At 36.6% G+C, this 24072-nt stretch overlaps 1 protein-coding gene across 34 annotated transcripts in view; it reads right to left on the bottom strand.

Annotated features, from left to right (window-relative positions):
• Positions 1-24072, bottom strand: part of Trol (terribly reduced optic lobes) — a 147651-nt gene that overhangs the window by 5062 nt on the left and 118517 nt on the right. For 24 of the 34 annotated variants that reach the window (XM_070297134.1, XM_070297136.1, XM_070297135.1 and 21 more), the window contains 37 exons: positions 23803-23949; positions 21353-21463; positions 20995-21132; positions 20426-20701; positions 19704-19766; positions 19432-19446; positions 18319-18546; positions 18032-18169; positions 17689-17937; positions 16546-17419; positions 16357-16481; positions 16096-16273; positions 15772-15982; positions 15261-15401; positions 14787-15080; positions 14492-14694; positions 13976-14201; positions 13269-13636; positions 12744-13026; positions 12007-12448; positions 11328-11624; positions 10608-10747; positions 10346-10526; positions 9784-10056; positions 9066-9620; positions 8379-8799; positions 7896-8112; positions 7537-7822; positions 7077-7337; positions 6637-6903; positions 5751-5909; positions 4857-5123; positions 4443-4594; positions 3967-4274; positions 3208-3674; positions 2747-2912; positions 344-737 (listed from right to left, as the gene is read on the bottom strand). In XM_070297134.1, coding sequence (XP_070153235.1) covers positions 344-737; positions 2747-2912; positions 3208-3674; positions 3967-4274; positions 4443-4594; positions 4857-5123; positions 5751-5909; positions 6637-6903; positions 7077-7337; positions 7537-7822; positions 7896-8112; positions 8379-8799; positions 9066-9620; positions 9784-10056; positions 10346-10526; positions 10608-10747; positions 11328-11624; positions 12007-12448; positions 12744-13026; positions 13269-13636; positions 13976-14201; positions 14492-14694; positions 14787-15080; positions 15261-15401; positions 15772-15982; positions 16096-16273; positions 16357-16481; positions 16546-17419; positions 17689-17937; positions 18032-18169; positions 18319-18546; positions 19432-19446; positions 19704-19766; positions 20426-20701; positions 20995-21132; positions 21353-21463; positions 23803-23949 — 9521 coding nt within the window. Of the gene's footprint in view, positions 1-343; positions 738-1271; positions 2207-2746; positions 2913-3207; positions 3675-3966; positions 4275-4442; positions 4595-4856; positions 5124-5750; positions 5910-6636; positions 6904-7076; positions 7338-7536; positions 7823-7895; positions 8113-8378; positions 8800-9065; positions 9621-9783; positions 10057-10345; positions 10527-10607; positions 10748-11327; positions 11625-12006; positions 12449-12743; positions 13027-13268; positions 13637-13975; positions 14202-14491; positions 14695-14786; positions 15081-15260; positions 15402-15771; positions 15983-16095; positions 16274-16356; positions 16482-16545; positions 17420-17688; positions 17938-18031; positions 18170-18318; positions 18547-19431; positions 19447-19703; positions 19767-20425; positions 20702-20994; positions 21133-21352; positions 21464-23802; positions 23950-24072 lie in introns of those variants that run through there. The other 10 variants (XM_070297137.1, XM_070297170.1, XM_070297152.1 and 7 more) reach the window with 9 other exon arrangements.

Genomic DNA, 24072 nt, shown 5'->3' with positions numbered 1-24072 from the left:
AACATAAATAAAAAATGAAGAGATATCCTCTTTGTCTATTGCACGTTAAAGTTGCTAATTATTATTGTATATATTTATAACTGTATACTTCCATTACATTTATAAATAATTTTATTTGAAAATACTGCAAAAATTTTACTTAATTAAAGATTTATTAAATATTTAAAACTGAAAAGAAAGAGATTTTTTTATTTTATTTCCGTTAATAGAGAATTAATTCTATAAATTTGTTAAAGAATTTATTATTAAAGTAATAATGTTAGATAATCATGATTAACGAGATATGGGATCGTATACCATATATCGTCATCTGTCTTATATGTATAATAATTAGTATTCTTACTTCGCTTATACATCCACGAAAACTACGGTTGACACCAACGTTCCTATTGATCGTGATTTTTCTGCGATCCATTCCTCCGACGTAAAGAGGTGTATTTAAGATCATGGTTCTGGAAGCTCCGGGTGATTCAGCTTCCACAGATGGCTCGCCGTTCACTGACAATTTGGCTTTCTTGAAGTCTCGACTCATCGTTACGTACGTCCATACACCAGGTTGAACTGCATAAGATGATCTTACGGTTGCCATTCCGGAGCCGATATCGAAGCGGAATTCAATGTGTTTGTCCTTTATTATGAGCGCTGCAAAATCTCCGAGGCCTTCGTCATTTTGAGAACAATACATCAAGATTCCATCCCCGGAGTCCATAGGGTTAAAACTCATGGTTACCTTAAGCCTAAAATTAGGTATATGGAATGTAAAAGAATGTATTATTGCACATTCGCAGAAAGGACTTTAAGCGGATATCATACGTGATATATATATATAGATCACGTATTAATTATTTCTTTGTGCGTGTGTTTTTACTTAGTTTATTTTTATAAACCTCAACGAGAACACATAATCTTGTACACTTTTATTTTTTCTTACGTATTGCATAAAATATAAATATAAATGTTCTATTTTTTTGTCTTACTTTTTTTTATAGAAAATGTTAATTAATGTTAATTTAAATACGGAACATATTTTAGAAAAATCTGTTATAACTTGTAGATAAGAGGTACATGCAAATATATAATGTATATTATATAATTATATTATTATTATTTCTAAAACTATTAATTATACGAATATAAACAAGGAAAGGGGAGGAAAAGGGTTTACATATGCACACGTATATGTAGTGTGCATGTAAAAATATGAAATACATAAGCAACACATCAAAATATAAATATGTGTTATATAAATAAATAATGTGTTTATATCGTAAAACTTACCTTTTTTTAAAACATACAAGTGGTGAAATTGAATAAAACGTTGTCATCTTAAGTTACATTGTGTAACTTATTACATTAATTTTGCTTGAAAAATATTTATTTGCTTTAAGATAAAGCGTTTGCTTTAAAAATATTTATTTATATAGCATGATATAGTCCCCCCACTAAATATTGATAAACGATCATTCGTACATGAAATATCTCCTTTTTAAATATTTATATTATATATAGAATCTTAGACATAAGTACAAACATTTTACATATGTTTTGTCATATATAACTGTCATATACATGTATATGGGTATTACGACTTTGACGTTTTCTAAGCTTGAATTGGGACTATTGTCAAATGTAACTGATTTGGCAGTGACTTTACGCGCGCATATTACTTTTAATAATTAATAATGACTAAAAAAAGAGTAACGCGTTAAGTGTATTAATTAAAAAGCTGTACAAAACATTAATTACTAATTCAATTGACTGATGTTCTAACGTTACAGCACCATGACGTCCATTGTAAGGAACTACGCACTAAGGCAGGCTTCTTGCAAAATATCTGTTACGAACACGTTGCTTTATCTTTATATTGCTACTATACATACCAAACAAAGAAAAAAAAAAAGAAAAAAAAACAGGCAGTGATAAATCGCAAATAAATCGAACTTAAATCTTCTCGTACAGGAGTATTTTGATAATTTTAGATAGCTCATATGTATATGGAGATTGATTAGATTTACGGGGAGAAGTAAATTACTACTGTGAGATTGGATAAGTAATGATTCTGTAAGTGCGTAAAATTGGTGCTAAGTTTAGCTAATGTTTTGTGTGGTGCAAATTATTGTGGTGATGTGGCCTTGATCGTGGTTGCCTAATTTGTGCGTTGCGTAATCGTGATCGACTGTGTATAGTGGTCGAACTCTCTCTCTCCCTGAAAAGAATTTTAGTAATTAGGATGCTTGATGATGTTCAGATGCACCGGCATTCAGATTAGTACCTATATTCCAATTATAGTTAAATCTGTTAGTTTGTCAAAGATGTGAAGATTCATTTATAAGGAATTTACATTTATAAGGATTCTGCCTAGACAGGACTTTTTATGTATCTTGAAAATTTCGCGAGAACGCAAAAAAAAAAAAGAAAAAAAAAGGATTTATTTGTGTAAAATTATTTTCAAGTATATAATCATTATTATTATTTAATATCTTAAACCTCACAACATATTTGAAAAAATTGATTTTACCGGATGTGTTCTATCAATTTCTCTTAATTCACTCATTTTTAATACGTAAAGCTATATATATGCAAATAATTATTTAAGGAAACTCATAAAATACGATAAATATTACACATAAGACATAATCACCATGACAATATGTTCGATCTTAGGCGCTTGTAACATCGATCAAGAGTAATTCATTAAAAAGTAAGTGCGTGCACGTGCGTTCGATGGATAAGTAAATATACTTACCGTCTAAGAGCTTTCGGAGTCTCGTACGCGAGATAAGCCCTCTCATTACGGAAAGCTGGATCGTGAATGTTTATCGAATGCTCGCATCGTGATCCCGTCTTTCCGATCGGACAATAACAATCGAAGCCGACATCCTTGTCGACACATTTACCTTCTCCGCACGCACCTATTATTATTCAATTTATTATAAGTCATCATTATTTAAAAACATTGTATTAAGGAACAATAAAACACTAAAATATTAATATTCCTGTTATTAACAATGATCGATCTATGGATATTATTCATACATGCACTATATATATATGTATATGCAATTGTTTTATAATAATATGTAATTACAACGAAAAAATAAATGATAATTAAATTATATAATTTTATTATATGCATATTCCTTATTTATGGCCTAAATTAAATAAAATGTAATATAAATTAATTAACAAATTAAATAGCTTTTGTACCTGGATAACAGGATTGTCCGACGTAGTCGCAGTGTTTGCCACTGAAACCAGCTCGGCACAAACATGTGTAACCGTTCTTCGTGGCCGCTTCTTGACACACACCGCCGTTGTTACAGGGATTTTCGGCGCAAGTCTCGCAGCTCGTGATTCCTACACTATCTGTCTGATCGCCGATCAGATCAACCTGCTTCTCTCCCAGGACTAGCCGGCTGATGCATCCGACGAAGCCTGTGTTCACCTCGGACTGTTTGTTGATCTCACTGTAGCTGGGCACTCCGCCGATGTAGAGAGGCTCTTTGAGATCCAGACCTTGACGCCTGCCTACTGCAATCACCTTGTAAGAGCTCTCGCCGTCTACCAGCATCGTTGCCTCCTTTCGATTACGTTGGATCTTGATGGTATGCCAATCGCTTAAGGTAACGGGCTTATCCGCGCGGACAACAGCTGGTCCAGATCCAAGATTGAATCTATCAAGATATTTGATTATATTAGTATAATAATATTAGTATACAATTAAGCAATGGTTCTCTATACAGCTAATATAATTGGAAAGCAATGTTCTGTTTGTAGGTTCTAAAATTATTTCTAGAATTATTCTAAAAATTATTTCTCGATTAAATATTTATGTAATTGAATCAAATTTCATTTAGATAAAATCAATTTTATACTCGTCAAAAATTTGATAATTGAAATAAAATATGCACTATGATTTATAATATGTTCTATATATATTTATATATAAAAGATTTTTTTATTTACTTAAATTGCGGATATCCATTAACTAAAGATAATGCAATGAAATCGTCATTGCCATGAACGGACTCGGCGTTGTACAATAGAATGCCGTCGTAATTTTCTGGTTTGAAAGAGATCTCGATATTGAACTTAAGGTAAGAGTCGGGTAAAGGCGGAAAAGCGATGTAGCTTTCGGGTGCCTGACTAAAATTAGGCACGACCCCTGTTACGACCAGCACCGTAGGAACTTCTACTCGCGCTTGTCCATTATATCCAACGCAAATGTATGTTCCAGCATCCTCAGCTTTGACGTTAGTTAATTTTAATTTGTTCTGCGAAATAAAAAATATATATACCATAAGACAGTAATCTTTTCAAGATATGTATTTATCTTGGATACATAGAATTTTTTTAAGATTTAATTAGAAAGAGATAGAAAGATTTCAGAAATATATATTTGTTAATATATATACGTATATATATATATAAATTTTACATACTTCTAAAGTCTGGGTATCACGTGGTAAAAGTCCACCAAGTTTACTCCACTGAAATTGTATTGGTGGATCGAGATCGATACGACAATCCATTTCTAGACTGGATCCATGCGGCGCAAATTTCGTTTCAATCGCTGGTTCATCGAGAATTCCGCCTGAGTATAACAATGAAAAATTATAAAAGTCCTTGTCCATAACAATCTTCGCGATAAAATCGCAGTTTCTATTAATTTACTTACGTAAAACGTACGTAAAATTTGAGTAAGCATTGGCAAAGAATAGAAAGATATGCATTAACAGATGTATGTTAAAAAATATGTACACATAATATGTCAAATATTCTATAATTGTTGCATTTGTTGCGTACATATGCATGTATATCTACCGTTGTCATATATATTATTTATTAATAATTACCATGAACAATCAGATTGAAGTCTTTTTCGAAAGTACCCTCGGGCGTGTCTACTATGCATCTATAAGGTCCACTATCGGTGACAGCTACATTAGTCAATCTCAGGACATTGCTATATTCTTGCGCGTTTGTCGGTAGGCTCACATGATTCGGTCTCGACCAGTGATAACGTGGGCTTCGTCCAGTACATGTGCAATGTATATCAATTGTATCACCGATGTTTACTGGATCTTGAGATACCTCGACGCTAATCGACGGTACGACAGCAGCTAGAATTGAATTATATGTCTTGGCTACACGCGTTACGATTAATTGTAAAATTAGAAAAAGATATACAACATATCCTGATTTTTACACAGGATGTTATTGTGTTTTAGAAAAATAAAAGCTTTGATCAATGTTTGAAATTAATTGCGAGATTTATTTGCTGTACTTTATTTTACATTTCCGTATCTAAACTTTTCATATTATGTTGAAAAGACTTAAAAAAAAAAAAAAAAAAATTTATATAAAATGAATATATTGCTTGTTAAGCAATATTAACAAAAAATATTGTATAAACAGTTATTTTTAGAATGAGAATTTTTCATGAAATAGTACTGACTTTGCAAGGATATTGACAACATCGAGATATTAACTATAAAATCTGAAGTATAGAGAAACATTCATTTATAAATAATTTTTGGTGCTGACAAGAAGGGGATACGCATTGCACATATGTTTTTGTACAATTGTATAATTTATTCACTTATCTATTATTCTAAATCTAGTCTCTGGTGAAAAGTATATTTTGATTCGTATCCTTTCCTTGTAGTTTAATACAGTATATAAAGAACAGTTCACTACAAGTAGAAGAACTACAAGACGTCACACGACACATATATCTCAAAACAAACCGCGTCGTCTTTGAAGATATTGGCGATAGCGCGCGATGCGGCAGAAGCGTTCGTCAGTACCATCGTTGCACTGAACATATCCGTCGCAAAAGTATTCCATTGGAATGCATTGTAGACTTCTGCATTCATACTCCCAGTGCCTGCACTGCGATCGGTATACTGGCATGCAATCCGCAAGCAAATTAACTACTAAATCATATAACGCGAGCTTTGTAAAAATATCTAAACTTGTGAAGACATTTCTCATGGAACCCCACGTTTGCTATGTGCTACCTCGTTATTAATATAGCCCAAACAACGAAAAAATCTAAAAGCTAAAAAATCATTTGTTTGAACGTCTTTACGACATCTTTGTCATTTGTATTGTCTGGGAAGAATTTGATATGCACTTGTTAGTGATATGAGTGATGCTTTGGATTAGTATATATAAAAAATAGAAATAATTTGCGATCATATTTAGAGGGATATATGTATTATTATTTACTATTTAAATTTTCTATAATGTTAATTATATTCCTTTTTAATTAAGATAAACGTAAAAATAACGGTTTCAAGCTGGTCCCATATTGAACGAGAAATTGAAATCTTCAAATAGTTCCATTAAAAGTATTCTCTATTGTTTTGAAAAATCACGCAGAAATAAAGAAAATCTCTTTTAAAAATAAGCAGTTTATAATTTTAACCCTTTCAGAATTCAGAATGTACGATAATATCTCTCGTTATAGATTACAGAATCCCGAAAGGATTAAGATTTTTCAACAGGCGAAACATTGTTTAGCGTCAATATATGCATTGTGATCTTCAATAGATGCATTCAAATAGAAGCAAGGATTTATGAAATGATGCTGAAAGGACAGAGTTTAGTGAAAAACACAATGAAACTTACGAGATACGTTGAAATTGATATAATCGCTGGATACACCACGGCTGGTTTGGGCTTGACAGATGTATCTTCCGCTGTCTTCTGGTTTCACTTGCGTCAACTCCAAGTAATCTTCTCCGATTCGCGCGGTGCTCGGCAAGTCTCGCCCCTCTCGACTCCAATGAATCGTCGCCCGTTCGCGTACCACGCAACGTAAACGCACAGAATTGCCAGCATGCGTCACCACGTCTCTCTGTTCAGCGCGAACTTCTGTGTCGTCGTAAGAATGTTCTGCAAATTGCGCGACTATATAGTTCATAGTTTATAACGAGAGATTGCTTTTCTCGAATAATTCTTAAATATTTAACGAATGCATTCACCATGTACGGCGCATTATATATAATATATTGCAGATTTTTAAATATATTATTCAATTATTCCAAGTTTCTTTATTCTCTACTGACCATTGACTAAAACTTCAGCTACCGCTTCCGCTGTTCCCGCTCCGTTCATCGCTTTGCATACGTATTTGCCGGCATCGGAATAGGTGATACCGTGGAACTGCAGGATGCCGCGATTGTGCGATACTGAATACGGCAACGGACGTCCTATTGCGTCCCACACGATATGCAGAGGTTCATCTCCCGTAGCGGTGCAAATTATGGATGGATTCTCTCCGGGTCCCACTGTCTGACGAGTGGGATTTAATTCGATTCTTGGCGGAGCTAGAGGAAATCGAACGAAATAAATAATCTCGTTTGAATTAATTAATTATCAGCTTTGAATTTATAAAATGGGAGGAAATAAAAAAGTTTGAACTATAAGCTTTTTATACACAGTTTCTGCAATTGCGATTTATTTATTTTAAGAAACTTTAACTTCTCTAATTTATTTCTATTAATACCATGTATTTTTTATACTCACATATAATTTCAAGATGAGATTTCGCCCTGAAGAGCACGGTACCCGCAGGATCCAAACCCAAACAGATGTATTCCCCGGCCGCGTTTCTGTCGACGGTCGGAATGCTTAATACTCCGTTGTGCACTGTGCTACCTTCCGGCAACGAACGATGATCGCTCCTCTTCCAATCCAGATAGATTTGATCACCGTCGAGACCGAGGACCTGACAACGCATCTCCACCTTGCCACCGTTCGGGATCCTCAAGTAGTCTTTGGGGATCAACACCCCCTGTTGATTCGGATCTCTCTGTAAATCGCGTGTCTCATCGTTAAAAATGTGTTATCAGGGTATCGATACTGAGGGATGACAGTATACGCACATTATCAGGACGTTGGTCGTCGCACGGAATATCACCCCTCTCGCCAGTGCAGGGAGCATAATCATCGTCGTCGTCGATGCGTATTTGAATACGCTCTTCCGCTATTCCTACGGCGTTCGTAGCCTGGCAAGTGTAAGATCCTTCGTCATCGGATGAAACGGAGAATATCTCATATACAGCGCTCAGTGGAGTGGCCGCTGTTCTGCTGTATGTGTCACTGTAAATTACACATTTCTCAAATGTTATTTAATATTCTAATCGCGTTAGAATCAAATCAAAATATAGTGAGATTCGGGTTTAATTTTTAAATACACGTTATATCTCTTCCGTTGTTGTTTCGCCTACACGATATTGTACGTTTCATAAAATATATAAAAATTTACAAATTTAAAAATTAATTACATATTCATCTCACGAGCTATACAACAACTTTAAAACATTCAAGGCTCATAATATCGCATAACAATATTGAAGTCAACTTACTATACAGTTACTCCGTGCACGTATTTACTCCAAGCTACGTTAGGCTGCGGATAACCACTTGCGCTGCACATTAAACGGACTCGACTTCCGCGTTTTACTTGCAAAATACCGTGCTTCGGAGTAATAGTGATCACAGGCAGGGATTGCACCTCGATGTGCGCGATAACCGACGTCGAGCCGACTTCGTTCGACGCGGAGCAGATATAGGCGCCATCGTCGTTCACCGTGATGTTCGACAGTCTGAGCAGTCCGCCAGGAAGCTGTTCGATGTTGGAAGCGAACGGTCGACCGTCCTGACGAGACCAGTGCAATTCGGGCACTGGGAAGCCAGCCTTCGCACGACATTGAAGATCGGCCGAACCGCCGAGGATGACCGTCTGGACGTCTTGAGGATACAGCTCTAGGACTGGAGCTTCGCGAGCTGTAATAAATAATTTGTTTTTTTTTTGCAGTTTTGTAAATAGTAAAAAACAGAGTTGAAATAAAAATAAATTTTTATACGGATTTGCGTGAGAAAAATATTAATTATAATATATGAAAAAAAGTTTAAATCTACGTTATTTACACAGATTTGTATTCCTTATATCATGGTTGATTTCTCGAAATCTCACATTTTTTTGCGAATTTAGCATTTTTTAAAATTAATTATACATATTGGATTATACAGCAAGGATGCTGCGGACTTACGTTCAACTTCGATTATGGCACTGGCCTCGTAACTGCCTGTAGAGCTAGTAACCCGGCAGATATATACTCCTCGATCGGAAACCTGGGCGTTAATGATCCTAAGCGTATCTCCTACTTGTTGCACACGCGAACTCATCGTTTCTGTGTACTTGCTCCATTTCACATGTACATCTGGTTCTCCGCTGGTAATGCAACGCACCTCGGCAATCGTGCCCTGAGACACCTCTTGCCGTTCAGGTCTAACTTTGACAGTGGGTGGATCTCTGCGAGGAATTATCGTTATTCTAGCGGAGGTGCTCGTCTCCGTTCCTCGTATACTTGTCGCAGTACACACGTATATGCCGGAATCGTTCGGATTAGGATTGGTTATAGTTAAAATCCCATCCTGTTGACTGGCTGTATAAGGCAATGGTAATCCGCCGGATCTCGTCCAAGTGACGTTCGCATGTTGAGATGGCGTACAAATTAGCCTGACAACGTCGCCGATAGTTCCGGACCATTCGGACGGAGTCACGGTTGGCGGTAAACCTTGAGGTGGCGGCTTATTAGGATTGTCTGTAATACATGATAATTTTCGAAAATAAAAGCCATAATTACGGAAATAATTTTAAATTAGCACTAGCAATTAAATAACAATCCTCGAGTAATTTTTATAATATGCGTGCCAACTTGAGATCCATTAATATCAAGGTACCTAAAATGCACGTTTCGATCATACCTTGAACATACAAGATGGTCGTTTTCTCATCCACGCCAATATTGTTTTTAGCAATGCACTTGTACTCGGCTGCGTCGTTCTTCGACGCGGCTGGAAGGCTCCATATACCGTTGTAGAATGTCGCCTCCGGGCTCATACTTCCGTGGACTCGAATCCAATCTAATTCAGGTGGTGGATTACCAGTAGCTTCGCAGCGGAATTCGACTGGTTCACCTTCTCTCACTTGTTGATACGATGGACTTATAACGATTCTGGGTTCTACCGAGTTGGCTCCTTAAATAAGAAATGTATAAAGTTATAATCTGTTTTACGGACGGTTTAACGCGGTTATGATTTATACCTGGTATTTCCAGCAAGTGTTTAGGAAATGCTGCATCCAATACAATATAAAAATTTTATAAAAATATATAAAAATATATGAGAATTAAATAACATCTCTAATTTATTTAATATTTTAAATACTATCTTTAATTCGATTTCGAAAAACTTATAATAGCGTAAAATATAATGAGAGATAACATGATAAATAAGATAATTAAAATTAATCGTGTTCACGCTATACCTCCAACAGTTAGAGTGACTCTCTTTCGTCCGATGTTTATTCCATCGCTCACTTGGCAAACGTATATGCCGCTATCAGATACCTTCACGTCTCTAATGACCAACAGCCCATTAGCGTCGTCCACGCTTCTACCAAGCGGTAATTGACCACCTTCTTTCTCCCATCTAATGTTCACTGAATTCTATTTCCGATGATAGAAAAAAATTTGCGATAATAAAATAAGAGAACAAATTTATAAAATAAAAATTGATGAAAGACTTACGCTATCTATGGACCTGCCCGAGCAATGATATCTGACGGTGTTTCCGGTGTGAACAATCTGGAATTCCGGTTCTTGAATATAAACTATAATCCTCGGTGGAGGTATTGGACCAGGTGTAATAGTCGTTTGCGGTTCTCCAACTGAGAAAAATTAAAGTAAAATTCATTCTAAGATAAACAAATTATTTCATAACATCATAATAATTGCAGCGAACTTTTAGCACGATGATACATTAAAACGAGATAAAGCGTAATAGCAGAGAAACAACACGAACATGATTGGAATCTGCAATTTTATAGACACATTGTAGTAAATAGAATAGAAATAGAAATATTTCTCCGTGATACGGAGAACCAACTACCCATCACATTTTGACAAAACATCGTTATTTCGAAGGATGATAATTTGTATTAATTGCTACAAAACACATATATTTTATACATCGATATCTATAGTACGTGATACTTCGTGATATCATATACCAAAATCAAGCCAAGCTTTTATCGACAAATTCTAATTTCGCGAAGATGGAACCATGACAAGGATTATAATCCTCCACCGAAGGAAATTTCCTCACCAAATTCGGTGACGATCTACGATGACAGTCTACCTAGCGACAACGCAATTATGAAGCGATGATCATAGCTTCACTCTTCCTCAGCTATGAATCATCGATGGACGGACAAGATACGAAAGCTGTCGCTATATAGTCCGTCAAACCTGGCGTAATTGATGTCACGATCTTGACCAGTTCTTTGCCACGGTAGTTTACGATGTGACACTCAACGTTACAAGCAGTGCGTCCCACGTGGACAGACCATTTGCGGAAAGCTCCTTTCTTTGTCTTGACTATATGTCCGGGTTTGTCACCTCTCGCAGTTATGGCAAACCCGTTAAGTGGCGATAATTTAAAATAGATGTAAAACATGTCTGGATAGTCATAGTTGCACGTAAATTGGATCGTGGAGTAAGGTTCAACTTCGCCTTTCATAGGCATTAGGCTTACCATGAGCTCACCTGATCAACGTATATCGTTACTGGTTATTTTTTTCAAGGCGGACTTGAAAGCTATCTCTCTTTATTATAATATATATAATCTTGATACAAAAATTTCACTCTCATTTCATTCACACTCACAAACAATATTAAAAGTGTATTATAAAGATATATGCGCGATTATTTTGATTTTCCTTCTTAAAAGTGATTTAAATTTATTGATAAATAAAATTTGATTTAAAAAAATTTATAAAAAAAATAATATTTATTCGTTTTATTCATTTTTTAAAATCTTCAGTTTTAAAACAGTAATAAAGTAAAGTAATAAAAAATAAAATAATAAAAAACACTAATATATTACTTTTTATATGGTAATTCAAGTATAAAAAGCGCTATTGCTTACCGACGACACTGTCTTGACAATACTGTCCCGTGTAACCCGGTAGGCAGTGGCATTTGACCTGACCGGATCTGCTGATCTCGCAGCTCTCCTCGTTCTTGTTGCACGGGCAGAGATTGCACGCGCCCAGATAACTGACAGATCGATCGCTGGTGTCTCTGTAATAACCGCGAGTGCAGATTTCGCAAGAAGTTCCCGCGTAACCAGTCGGACACCGGCAGGCTTCGATCTGAGTCGCTCGTCGCTCTCCGGTTAGATTCTCCACAGCTGTATCCATGCTGATGTCGCTTATGTATGTCGCGGTCATACGCTCGCTGTGGGACGCGCGGACCAAGATAGCTTCCAGATTCGAGAGAACGATCATGAGATCCGTTCTGGAAGCGCTTCGTGGTCCTTCGGTGGTCAATCGTTTCCATTCGTTTTCTTTTAATGGAACGGAGTAGGTCTGAAAAATGCATATATTGCTTTCATGTTTTACAATCGTAATATTGTATATTCGAATTTATTCTCTTACACTATTACATAAAACTTGACGCATTATTTAGCAGAATAATAAGAGATGAAAAGTATATTGCGAATAAGGATTAGCTTTCTATTAAAAAAATACGTAAGAACATTTTCACTAGAATTGTTATTGAATTAAAATTAATATTTTGCCATCGCGAGGTTCTACTTTAGTCCAAATATCAAGTTCATCAATTCTTTGTTAAATTACAGAATGTCAAATAAATTATACGTACCAGCGGAATATCGGGTTGAAGCTCTGTCGGATTTGTCCAGAACAATGTGATGCCATTGCCGATCAAGAGAATATCTTGATCTTTGTAACTCTGAGCCCCAGGATACGCAGTGATATGCTGTGTCAGGGTCAAGTTTCCACCGTAACTCTTCACTTTGTTCCCGGTGAAGACGCTTGGCAGCGACCAAAATAATCTACGACTTCTGCTATCCGGATAGCGGTAACCGATTTCGTTCATAGCTACGTTCAACTCGAAACCATCGTCGATTATGTCGCGTCTAGTTCTGTATAAAAATTCGAGTATCGTATTAAATTTTGAGATTGAACAATTTCGTTTTACTCCCTATCATAACGATTTTATTTCATAAAAGATAGGCTGATAAATTTTATACGATATATATTATTTAATTGCGTTAAACTAAACCTATATTATTTATTTGTATTAAATCAAAAAGCTATTTAGAAACAAACATATAAATGAAATAATGAAAAGACATTATATTTGCATAAGGGCGTTTATACTTACGAGTCCGTGAGAGTGAAACCATGATGTGAGTCGTACACCCACATCGGTATTTGCTGTATGTACAGTGTGCTTTCGTGACATTGATCAGTTACCCCGCTGCAGTAACATTCGATGCATCCATCAATATTCTCGGCACGTAATCCGTACGTCGATGGGCGGCACCGATTACATTCTGGGCCCTCGACATTCCTTTTGCACTCGCACCGGCCGTCGACGCACAAAGCGCCGCGCGAGCCAGCCTCGTTGCATCTGCATGGCTCCGGGGAGCTTCTATACGTGCAATCGTTCGGCGTGCCTCGGCTAGCATCCCCTTCGTATCCCGATTCGCATACTTCGCAATAATCGCCAGTAGTGTGATGAGCGCAATTCTGTCGACGCAAAACGTCACAATATTTTAATCAATTTTAAATAATCAGGTGCATATATTTATATATAACTATACATTCGGATATAATTTTAATTATATTTACTCTCTCCAGCTTTATAATTTAATACATTTGTAAAATATACTAAAAGATACATTTATACATATAAAAGAAAATATTAAATCCAAATTAGACATTTTATCGGTGCAATATTTCTATTTCAACGAGATTTCCTATTTAAAGTATTTTTGAAAAAATAATATAATTGATCCGAGGTAATAATATAATCAATTATATTATTGAAATATAATATTATCGCTTTATTAAACTTGTTTTTATTACCTCGCAAGTGCCAATCTCAGGATCGCATTGATTTGAATGACCATTGCAGTTACATGGTTCGCAAATACCCAAGTAGAGACCTTCGATGGCTCTTGTATAACCAACGTCGCAATCCTCGCAGGAAAGTCCTCTGTAGCCGCTAGGGCAAGTACATTCTTCAACTTCGACCGCGCGCGCTTTACCCGTGTTATATTTCTCGGCAGTGTCCAAAGATACGAAAGAGAGCCTGAAGTATAAACATTATTGCCTGATAAATCAAATCACTCTTTAAGGTTTCTCCAATTAATTTTGCTTTCAATTTTAATTCAATTGAATATTAATTAATTTTGCAAATTTTGTTTTAAGATGTCGGAAAATTTATCTGTTTATTATTCGAACGTTTTTATAGTACCTTAAAAATTTTAATACAGTTTAGGTAATTATATTTCATTTATAAATTTTATTTATGAATAATAATCTCGCTATAATTAAGAATATATTAACTTCAATAATATCAGGGATGCACAAAGTACTTACGCAGCTTCGTCTGTGTGTGTCGTGTAAGTGGCTTTGATTCTGATGGCTCGCACGTCTGCCAAGGCCATTAGAAGATGCTCTCGATCCGCTTGAGTTCCATCATTGCGTTGCCAATATTGCTCGAGTAACGGCACGGTGAACGATTGCTGGGAGTTTGGCTCGGGAGACTCGCGAGAATAGTAGAGTAAGTTGATATCGTTTGCCTGTATATATACACATGATGCACATATATATCACTACCTATTATATTTTTATCTTTGAATACGTGGATTAAAATTTACAAATATGTACTCACGCTGATAAGTTCGACGTCTGCGGCGTTATTTCTTGAACTTTGACCACCCGGAGAAGGAACGTATCTGACAGTGTATTTGAGATTACCGCCGTAAGATGTTATTTGATCCCCTAGGAAAATGCTGGGTAATTGCCAATAGTAAACGTCATTGTTTCCACGATTCGGGAAGTCGCTGTAGATTATTTCTCGGCTGATAGTGTTCAGATGAATTCCTTCTACAATGGCTGGCGCATCGGTGCTCTTGGATTCGATCAAAGAGAAATCTCGAATCGAATTGGTGAATGATACACGAATCTACAATGCATGAATGATGGATTAAATCCTCGCTTTTATAATTCTATAAGAAATTTATATTTCTAAAAATATTGTGTGCAAATTGCGCGAATTTATATTTCATAAAAAACGTGTGAAACATAAAATCGTGCTTATGCAACTTTTTCTATTAGAAATTTTTTTTCGATATCTTTATCATACCTCATTCCTGTACCAATTAGAAGAGACGCATCTGTTTGTAATACCCATACAGAAACAAGCTATGCATCCAAATTGATTTGTCGAGGCCAGATTAAAGGTATTCGCCTTACATTGATTGCAAGTGAGACCCGTTGCATATTGCTGAAAGAGAGAACGTCAGAACATTAGAGAATAGACGGTACTTCTCGACCGCAATGTATAGGATTCATTCATTTTAAATGTCGATTTATATATATCTGCATATAAAAGGACTGTATAATATACTTACATTTCCAAAGGTAAAAAAATCCACGAGAGATGGATGCAAGAACAACGATAAAAACGTTACGCAAAATGTTTGAGAAATAGCGCAATTAATTTCGTATAAATTTTATTAATGAAGCGGTTTATCCATAAAAAAATTTTTTTCTTATAATTAAAAGAAGACGTATAGTTAAGTAGAAATGCGCGATTTCTGGGATACTCTATATAATATCACATATATGAAAAGATATAATTATCGGCGTAGTACCTTGCAATGGCATTTTCCAGTATGTGGATCGGCGTTAGGACTAAGACTGCCGTTAGGATCGCATTGTTGAAGCGGAACGCACATATCTCCAGGAATAAGGGGATTCCCTTGATAACCGGCGGCACACTGTTCGCATCTGCGTCCAACATAGCCAGCGGGGCAATCGCACGTTGGTTGCCCATCAGATCCAAGATGACACGTACGAGCAAACCTATTTTCCGTGATTTTTTTATTTATTTATTTAATACCTTTTGTTTTGAATTACGAAAGCGAGTTCTAATCGAAGCGATAATGTAATATAAATTTAGTAAATTCGCATCTTACTGGTTTGATGGGTTGGTAAGCGGACAAGGACAAATCTGGCAAGGGATGTTTCTTGAAGGGTCGCCGTAGTATCCTGGAGGGCACGGAGGTTCGTCTCTATAACACTGGCCAAGCCACGGTCCACTCTCTCGCCTCAAATAACCAGGCGCACAGTGCTCGCAAGATAGACCGGTATATCCTTGAAGAAAGTAATGAGCAAAATGGGTGAAATTCTACATCTAAATGAACGAAAGTACGAATGGTCGTTGAAGAAATACGTACCGGTAGGACATTGACATTCCTCGACGAAGGATGCAGATCCTAAACCAGTATTTCGTGCATCGGCGGTGTCCACCACGATGTTGGTGAGACGAACGTCCAATTGCGGCGAGTCGTCATATTTCACTCTAAAATATATAAACAAATTGAAGAAAATCGTAATAATAACAATCAACGATAGAAAATACCTACTTTATAAGGATGTTGTCCACGTTTGCCAGCGTCATCATAATCTCCTCTCTGGAGGCCGGAACTTCGCTTCTTCCTTGTTGCTTGTACCAGTCACCATAGAAGAATCTGACGGATTCTTCGGTTTCGTATTCAGGCGTCGGCTCTTTACCTTTGTGCACCAGGATGTAATTGTTGCCGCTCAAGATGACGGTAGGTGCATTGTTCGGCGTACCGTTACCGCTGTGACGGATCGAATACTTCAAGTAGCCACCATAGGATTTTAATTGACTACCGTGATAGTTCTCTGGCAGCGCGAAGTAAGGAACGTTGTAGACGTTCAGTTCGTTGCTGAAGGACTCCAGCAGCTGAACGCCATCTCGACCGATTGGGCGGATCTGGGATATCTGGTTGCTGATGTCGCCGTGGATTTTAATTGTCGGAACAGTCTCGACGGACACAATTTTGTGGCGATCAAGCGGCGGTGGAATTTGATAAGTGAAAAGGTCGGCGCTGCGACACTCGGTTGCGACGCCGAAGCAGAAGCACGAGATACACTCGTCGATGACCTTCGCCTCGGAATTAAACTTGCCCTTGGGACAAACGTTGCGAGGTTCCTTCACGACGACAATAGCATCCGGTACGGCGAAAACGAAACCGCCGACGTTCAACGCCTCGCATGAATACGCGCCCTGATCCTGGATTTGTATGTCCGGACATGTCAGTGTACCCGTTCCATTGGTGGACACGGTCGTACATTTCGCGGGGATGTGTCCCCAGTTGAGTCGCCAGTTGATTTCCGGTATCGGGACACCGATCGCGGTGCAAGTGAGAAGTAACATTTCGCCCGGTTCGAGAACAACCATCGGCGGTGGTGGTTTCACAATGTAAACAGGAGCTGAAGAACATAAGAACGGATCGGTCATAGACATTGTAACGTTACAATGACTGACGAAAACGGTAGTTTGTCAAATAATTTTTAGCGACACGTTGAAATAAAAGACACTAGATAGAAATATATCGAAGATTTGTAGAAGAATGATTAATTTTAAAATGCTCATTGTTTCGTCAAAGTTAGCTGCTATCGATCGTTAAGTTTATCTGATATAAAGTCCGGCGATGAAATATTGATGCCTTGTGTCCTACGAAATACTCATCGATACTGACAGCATCCAACTTCGTCGCTGCCGTCCAAGCAGTCGCGCTCCATGTCGCAGTGATAGCTCTTCGGGATACACTGTTTGTTGCTATTGCAAGGAAACTCGTTGTAACGGCATGGGGATCCCGGGGGAGACGGCGCGCAGTTTTCCTCGTCGCTACCGTCTGCGCAATCCTTGTCGCCGTCACAACGCCACAACTTGCTGACGCACTGCTTATTATTGCAACGGAATTCGTTGGGCTCGCATCCATGCGGACCTGTCGAAAACGGACGATTTGACGTTCGCGTGAAATTCGTATCATAAAATATGAATGGCCGATACGATCAAGTGTCATTCTGGCAAGTACTCACTGCATCGCATCTCGTCGGATCCATCGGTGCAATCAAATTTGCCGTCGCAAACGTACGATTTGGGAATGCAGTCTCCATTGCTGCAGGTGGCTTGATCATATTGGCACACTTGTGGTGGTCTGGTGGCCGGTTGTTCAACTGTACGGAACCGATCGATTTAATTATTTGATAAATCTTTGATCAATTAAAGTGACCTCGAATTCATTAACAATTTACAGTTTTCTTTCATCATAAATAACTTATATTTCGATCGTAAATCGAGAAAGACAAGAGGAAGAAGAACGTACACTTCTCGACGCTGAGAATGACGTTTACTTGACGGCCCGGAGTAGACGGTGGATAACCCATGGCTTCGCAAATATAAGTTCCGGCGTGCTCGAGCTGGATGTTGGGTATCTCTAGGCGACCGTTGATGTCTCGACTACCGGGCGGCAGAGGAAGACCATTACCGCGAATCCAACGTACTCTGGCACGTAGGAGACCCTCGTCACGGCATTGAAATACAACTTCGCGACCTAATTGGAACGATTGGTTTTGCGTGATATAAATTCCATTTTGTTTCGAAAGATTGCACCCCTGATGATTATGGATTTTATTAATGTCCATGAGATAGACATCAAACGTCCCGTCAATAAGCAAGCGAATCTCCCCGTTTCTCAAATTCAGATGACATTGATGTGTTAGCGTATTCCGTGCAATATTTTGATCTTTTTCTTTTAATCATGTTATCCGATGCTTGTAGATTACGTATGTAAATAATGAGAATATTCTGTGCAAGGCATCCGGCATAATTAGTATTGAAAGAGCATATTTAAATAAAATGCATGTATATGTAACAATTAGAATTATTAAATATCTAATGATAATAGGAAAGTTTTTTATAAATAGTAGTTTAAATTTTCAAGTTTTTAGTTTAAGTTTTAAATAACATTGGTTATGTCATGCATAATCAACATCTGCGTGCATGCTTCTTTAAAAGAAGATAAATTATAAAAGTCTTCGTTACTACTATATTTAGTCGCATTCAAAGTTACTCCTTATAAATAAACGTGTATATCTTGTAGTTTTATAATTGCAATATATCTGTGAAATGTATAAAACAATTGTAATAAATTATAGTAGTATCACGTTAAAATAGTTATCACATATTATCAAAAATAAACCTTTGAAAAAATTAATTCAAATTGCAGCAAATATATTCTGTTTTGCGTATTTGGCGAAGCATTCATAACAGAATAAGAATAAAATCGATAAGCGAAGATACATGTGGCTGCTTATATGTATACCATAATCAAAATATACATCGTATTACCAATATTTTATGATTTATGAATATTATTTTTTAGCCCACAGCATTATAAATATGATTTGTGCAGTTTATATTTTTTGAAAAATCTTACCTTGCTTCGCCGGGTCTGGCCGAGGCAAGAAAAAATAACAAAAATATTTATTAATTAATTTCTTTTCAAATACGAAACTTATCGGCAACGCGGCGCTTGTTGCTTATTATTCTTATATATGAATTTTTCTAAATATTTAAAAATTGTTCAGTTATTTTGTAATAATTATAGAATAATGATTACTATATAAAAGTTAAAATTGTAACAAATGCACAAACAGAATTTAATTAAACATTCTATGTATGTTTATAAACAAGAAAAATAATACTCACTCTCTTTAATCACTTGTTCACTGGGATATGTCTTCAGTCTAAGATCTGATGTTACATCGGTATCTGTATATAAACAAAAACAATATCTTTATAATGTGTATGAGTATGTGTATTTATTGCGTAATCGTAAAATAATCGTGATTAATAATTAATAAGTCTACATATAAAATCTAGACTAATTGCGTTATCAACTTTGTTAATTCGACATTTCTATCCAACACCTTCTACATTTTTCATCCACAAAAAAATGTAGTTCTATTTTAATTTAGGTATTAATTTTTTTTTAAATATAGATAATACAACATGTATATTACGAATTACTGAATATTGTTATAAAAGTCCTAAAACTTACAAAGAAAACGCTTTTAGTTTTGTCTTTTATTACTTTTATCATAAAATTAACACTTGTTATTATTGGATTAAAAATGTGTATATTATCGGGTAAAAGTGAAACTGTAATTTAACTATAATTTAAACGATATATAACAGATTTATTATTCGTATTCTCTTTACTGCGAATACGATGACAGAGCTTTTAATATAGTATTCATGTATAAAACATTACAATATTATGTTATAGCAAATATTACATTACAGTGTCACAGATATTTACAAGATATTATTGGCGATGGCGTGTTATCAGCTGACCATATGATCCCCTTTTACGAAGGCGGGTTTTTGCATCGGTTTTTGCAACTAACTACCGGGGAAAACTAACTCACAATTATCATAACTGCAGTCCATTTCATCGGACATATCTCTAGGACAGTCGAGCCTTTTGTCGCACCGCTGATGCAGCGGAATGCAATGATCATCATTGCACGTCCATTCGTGCGTGCCGCATATACTGTGATTTCTTTGCATCGACCTATAGTGACAGCCCAACTCGTCGCTATCGTCGTACGGACAATCGATTCGGCGATCGCAATGTCGATGCCGAGGTATACAATCACCGCTCTTGCACTGCCATTCCTCATCCGAGCATTCCGCTCCTTGATCTTTAGTTTCGTCGTTAAATGTGTATCATTATTCTGCGTCTTCGCAAGATTACATAGAATATCTTGACGATTGTAGTTGCGGATAAGTCAGAAGAAATCGCTCCAACTTGGTTGATTATTAATTTTTGTATATCAATTCATGTGCGAGAATTGAAAATATTCGCGGGTCTATCGATTTTTTTTTTTTTTTTTGATCTAGTCGCACTATTATTCGTTATGCGATATAATATACGATTTTATACCGCGGCTATTTAATTTAGGGATTTGCTAAATTAAATATATTGTTGACTTACCGCAGTTATGCTCGTCGGATCCATCTCTGCATTCTGGAATTCCGTTACAAACGGAAGATTGTGGAACACATCTTCTGTCCGAAATACACATAAATTGGTTCTCTACGCATTGACCTGGTCCTGGTTTCTCTGGTTGCTCTATACAATATAAATAAATAAAGAAATAAAGATATAAGACGAGTAGGGGATTGCGTAGGAAATATCGAGATTTGTCGCCTTAAAAATTCTACATTTATATAAATTATTTCGAAGTTACGCTAAACATTGCGCAGATTAACCATACGTCCAGTTTAGCAATATGCGCAAGATTTCTTTTTCTCTCATTACACTGATTAATTATGTATTACTGATTACATACCGCATTCCTCTGGCTCGTCGGAACCATCAGCACACTCGATGTATCCGTTGCATCTCTGATTAGCGGGGATGCAATCTCCGTTAGCGCACTGGAACTGATCCCGCGTGCATCCTAAAATAAGACGCTTGTATTGTACATCGATGAGACAACCGCAAATCGTTTATCCGTAAAAAAAGAAAAAAAAAAAGAAAACGATATAGATGAGAAACACAGATATACATGTAAAATGTCAGTCATGGAGCCATCATATGTCCGTCATTACAATCTAAACAATGATCTAAACAATGATCGAAATATATAAATACGATGGAGATAATGATTACCTAGAAAAAATTGTATATAATAGAGTTTAGAACAGAGGTATTTAATCAAGTGCTTTTTTGTTCATTCCTTGCTCATATTTGTCGAGAATATTAAACAGCTCTGATCTAAAATCTAAATAATATATTAAGAATCAATTCACACAGTAAATTCATGAATTAAAGTACAACGTATCTTCGCGTTTTCGCTTTTTGTAATGCATTTCTCTAATGCGTTTACCGTGTGCACTGATCGTCAATCTACAAACACTTATATATAATTCGTCATTCAATATAACATGGACTCAAGAGGAAAGACATTTATGATTCTTTAATCCACTGCATTCATATAGACGCTATTAATTAAATGGCATTGTTAAATATTAATTTTCTAAAGTAACTTTCCATCCAAGATGTAATAGAAACTTTCTCTCGCACAGGAAGATTCCACGGATGAAAATGTACTTTCCTCACACTATGCATGCTATAATAGGATTTATATCAAACTCTCTACCTACGAGAAAAAGAAATGATCTAAATTTTACGCCAGGCAGAGATGCACTATTGTTTATAAGGATAATATAAGACTGCGATGTTTGATTGTAAATTTTATAAATATAATCAAATCTCTACTCCAACAACCTACACATCTTCTATTCAGCTGCTAACACAGATTTAGCGGAAAAGAATATTAGATTCAAGAAAATCTGGTGCCCCTTTCAAAAGAATTTTAGAATATATTCAGAATGTCTCGCGGATAAAAGAGCAAACTTTAATATACTCAAAAGAACAAGATAAAATTCCTAAAAAGAATATCACAGAGAGGAGTATCATGGAAAACTATTCAATGTTTGATCGATGTATAAAACTTTCAACGCGCTCATTAAAGATTGAAAATTATTGTCTGACGAAATAATGTGACAAAAATTCTGAAGAATATAATAAATGATACATAATACCAAAATAAAAAAAAATTATCCATGTAAAATATTGTATTTTATAGACAATGACAGAGTTAATATAAACTTGTAAACCGGATTTATACGCGAGAATATAATTATTCAAATTTTGAAATATCGACGTACCGCAATAATCTTTTCCCTTTTAACTGTGAAATTCGTCAATGAAACATTAAGATAAGAATTGTATGAGACTTTATCAAGCAAAGCGGTTCTATCACCAGATTTTCAAGATCTACAAATAATCTAACCGAAGCAGTATTGCTCGTCGGTAAAGTCGCGGCAATCGTAGAAATGGTCGCAGTGGTGAGTTTCGGGGATGCAAGTGCCGTCGGCGCAAACAAAATCATCCGGAGCACAACTCCTCGGCGTGCTCAAATTTGTCGGCGGCACATCAGTATTTGCATTTGTGTCTGGGCTGTAAGTCTCGTTATCCGGATTCGCACCGGCTATCACCCCCGTCTCCGGACGCCTCCCCGAGGAGGCTCTATCCGAGGCATCTACACCTAGAAGTAACTCAATCTGAGCTGCCGTGTTCACGTGAACATGTCATCGGTAATACCCGCGCGATTGCAACGATATACGCCAAGCTCGATAATCTTGGAAAAAGGCTTCGTCTCTCTGGAGACGACGTACGCATAATCGGGACTTAATAAAATGAGCATAAATGTAAAGATAGTCTTGACACACGAAGCTCGCAGCTGTCTTATGCTTATCGCTTTAAAGTATCAAACCCGTTTTAGAAACATGATTTACTTACACTGACGATTTAGAAAGCAAGTCTAGTGGCTGTGCTTACGCGCGGAGCTTAGCGATGTAAGAATAACTTGTCCGTTGCATGAAGTATAGCCGAGGCAGGATTAAATTTCAAACTTCGTCCAAGAAAATATTCCTTCAACACTATAAACGTGGTAGTGACGTAAGAGCAAGTTGAGAAATAAGGTTGCCTTCTCGAACCGTACGTACGTCGTCTTGAATCTTGGCTATGAATACGTCTTGAAAACTGACAATGAGTTCATATCGATAAACCTGAATTAACCAACGAGAGTGAGTGTATTCCCTTCTATCCATCCTCTGAATACTTTATTAAAGAGGATCGCTTTCGGCCTAAATTAATGTAATTTTTTATATGAAAGAGGATAGCGCAGGGATATGGCGATTCCGAGTGGTGCGATTTCAAAAACTGGCTTACCTTGACGACAATTGATCTCATCCTCGTCATGCGGACAATCCACACGGCCGTCGCATACCGCCGTACGGGGTATGCAGCTGCCATCGTTGCAGGTAAAGCTGTCAGGATGACATTCTCGGCCAGAACTGCCGGTCTCTTCTCTATCCGCTGCAAAATGGAACAATACGCCGTTTCATATCGAACTGTTTATTCGTCGCTTGAAAAAGAATTCGCAGAACGAAAGGAAGGATTTCTATAAATATCCTTTCGAAAGAAGAAATCTCAATTTAA

Source organism: Polyergus mexicanus, unplaced genomic scaffold (genome assembly GCF_030449975.1).
Source record: "Polyergus mexicanus isolate NDT 795.1 unplaced genomic scaffold, iyPolMexi1.0 SCAF_6, whole genome shotgun sequence".
Classification (NCBI taxonomy): domain Eukaryota; kingdom Metazoa; phylum Arthropoda; class Insecta; order Hymenoptera; family Formicidae; genus Polyergus; species Polyergus mexicanus.
The sequence above is the reverse complement of the archived record's forward strand: the minus strand, read 5'-3'. Positions and strand labels throughout refer to the sequence as shown.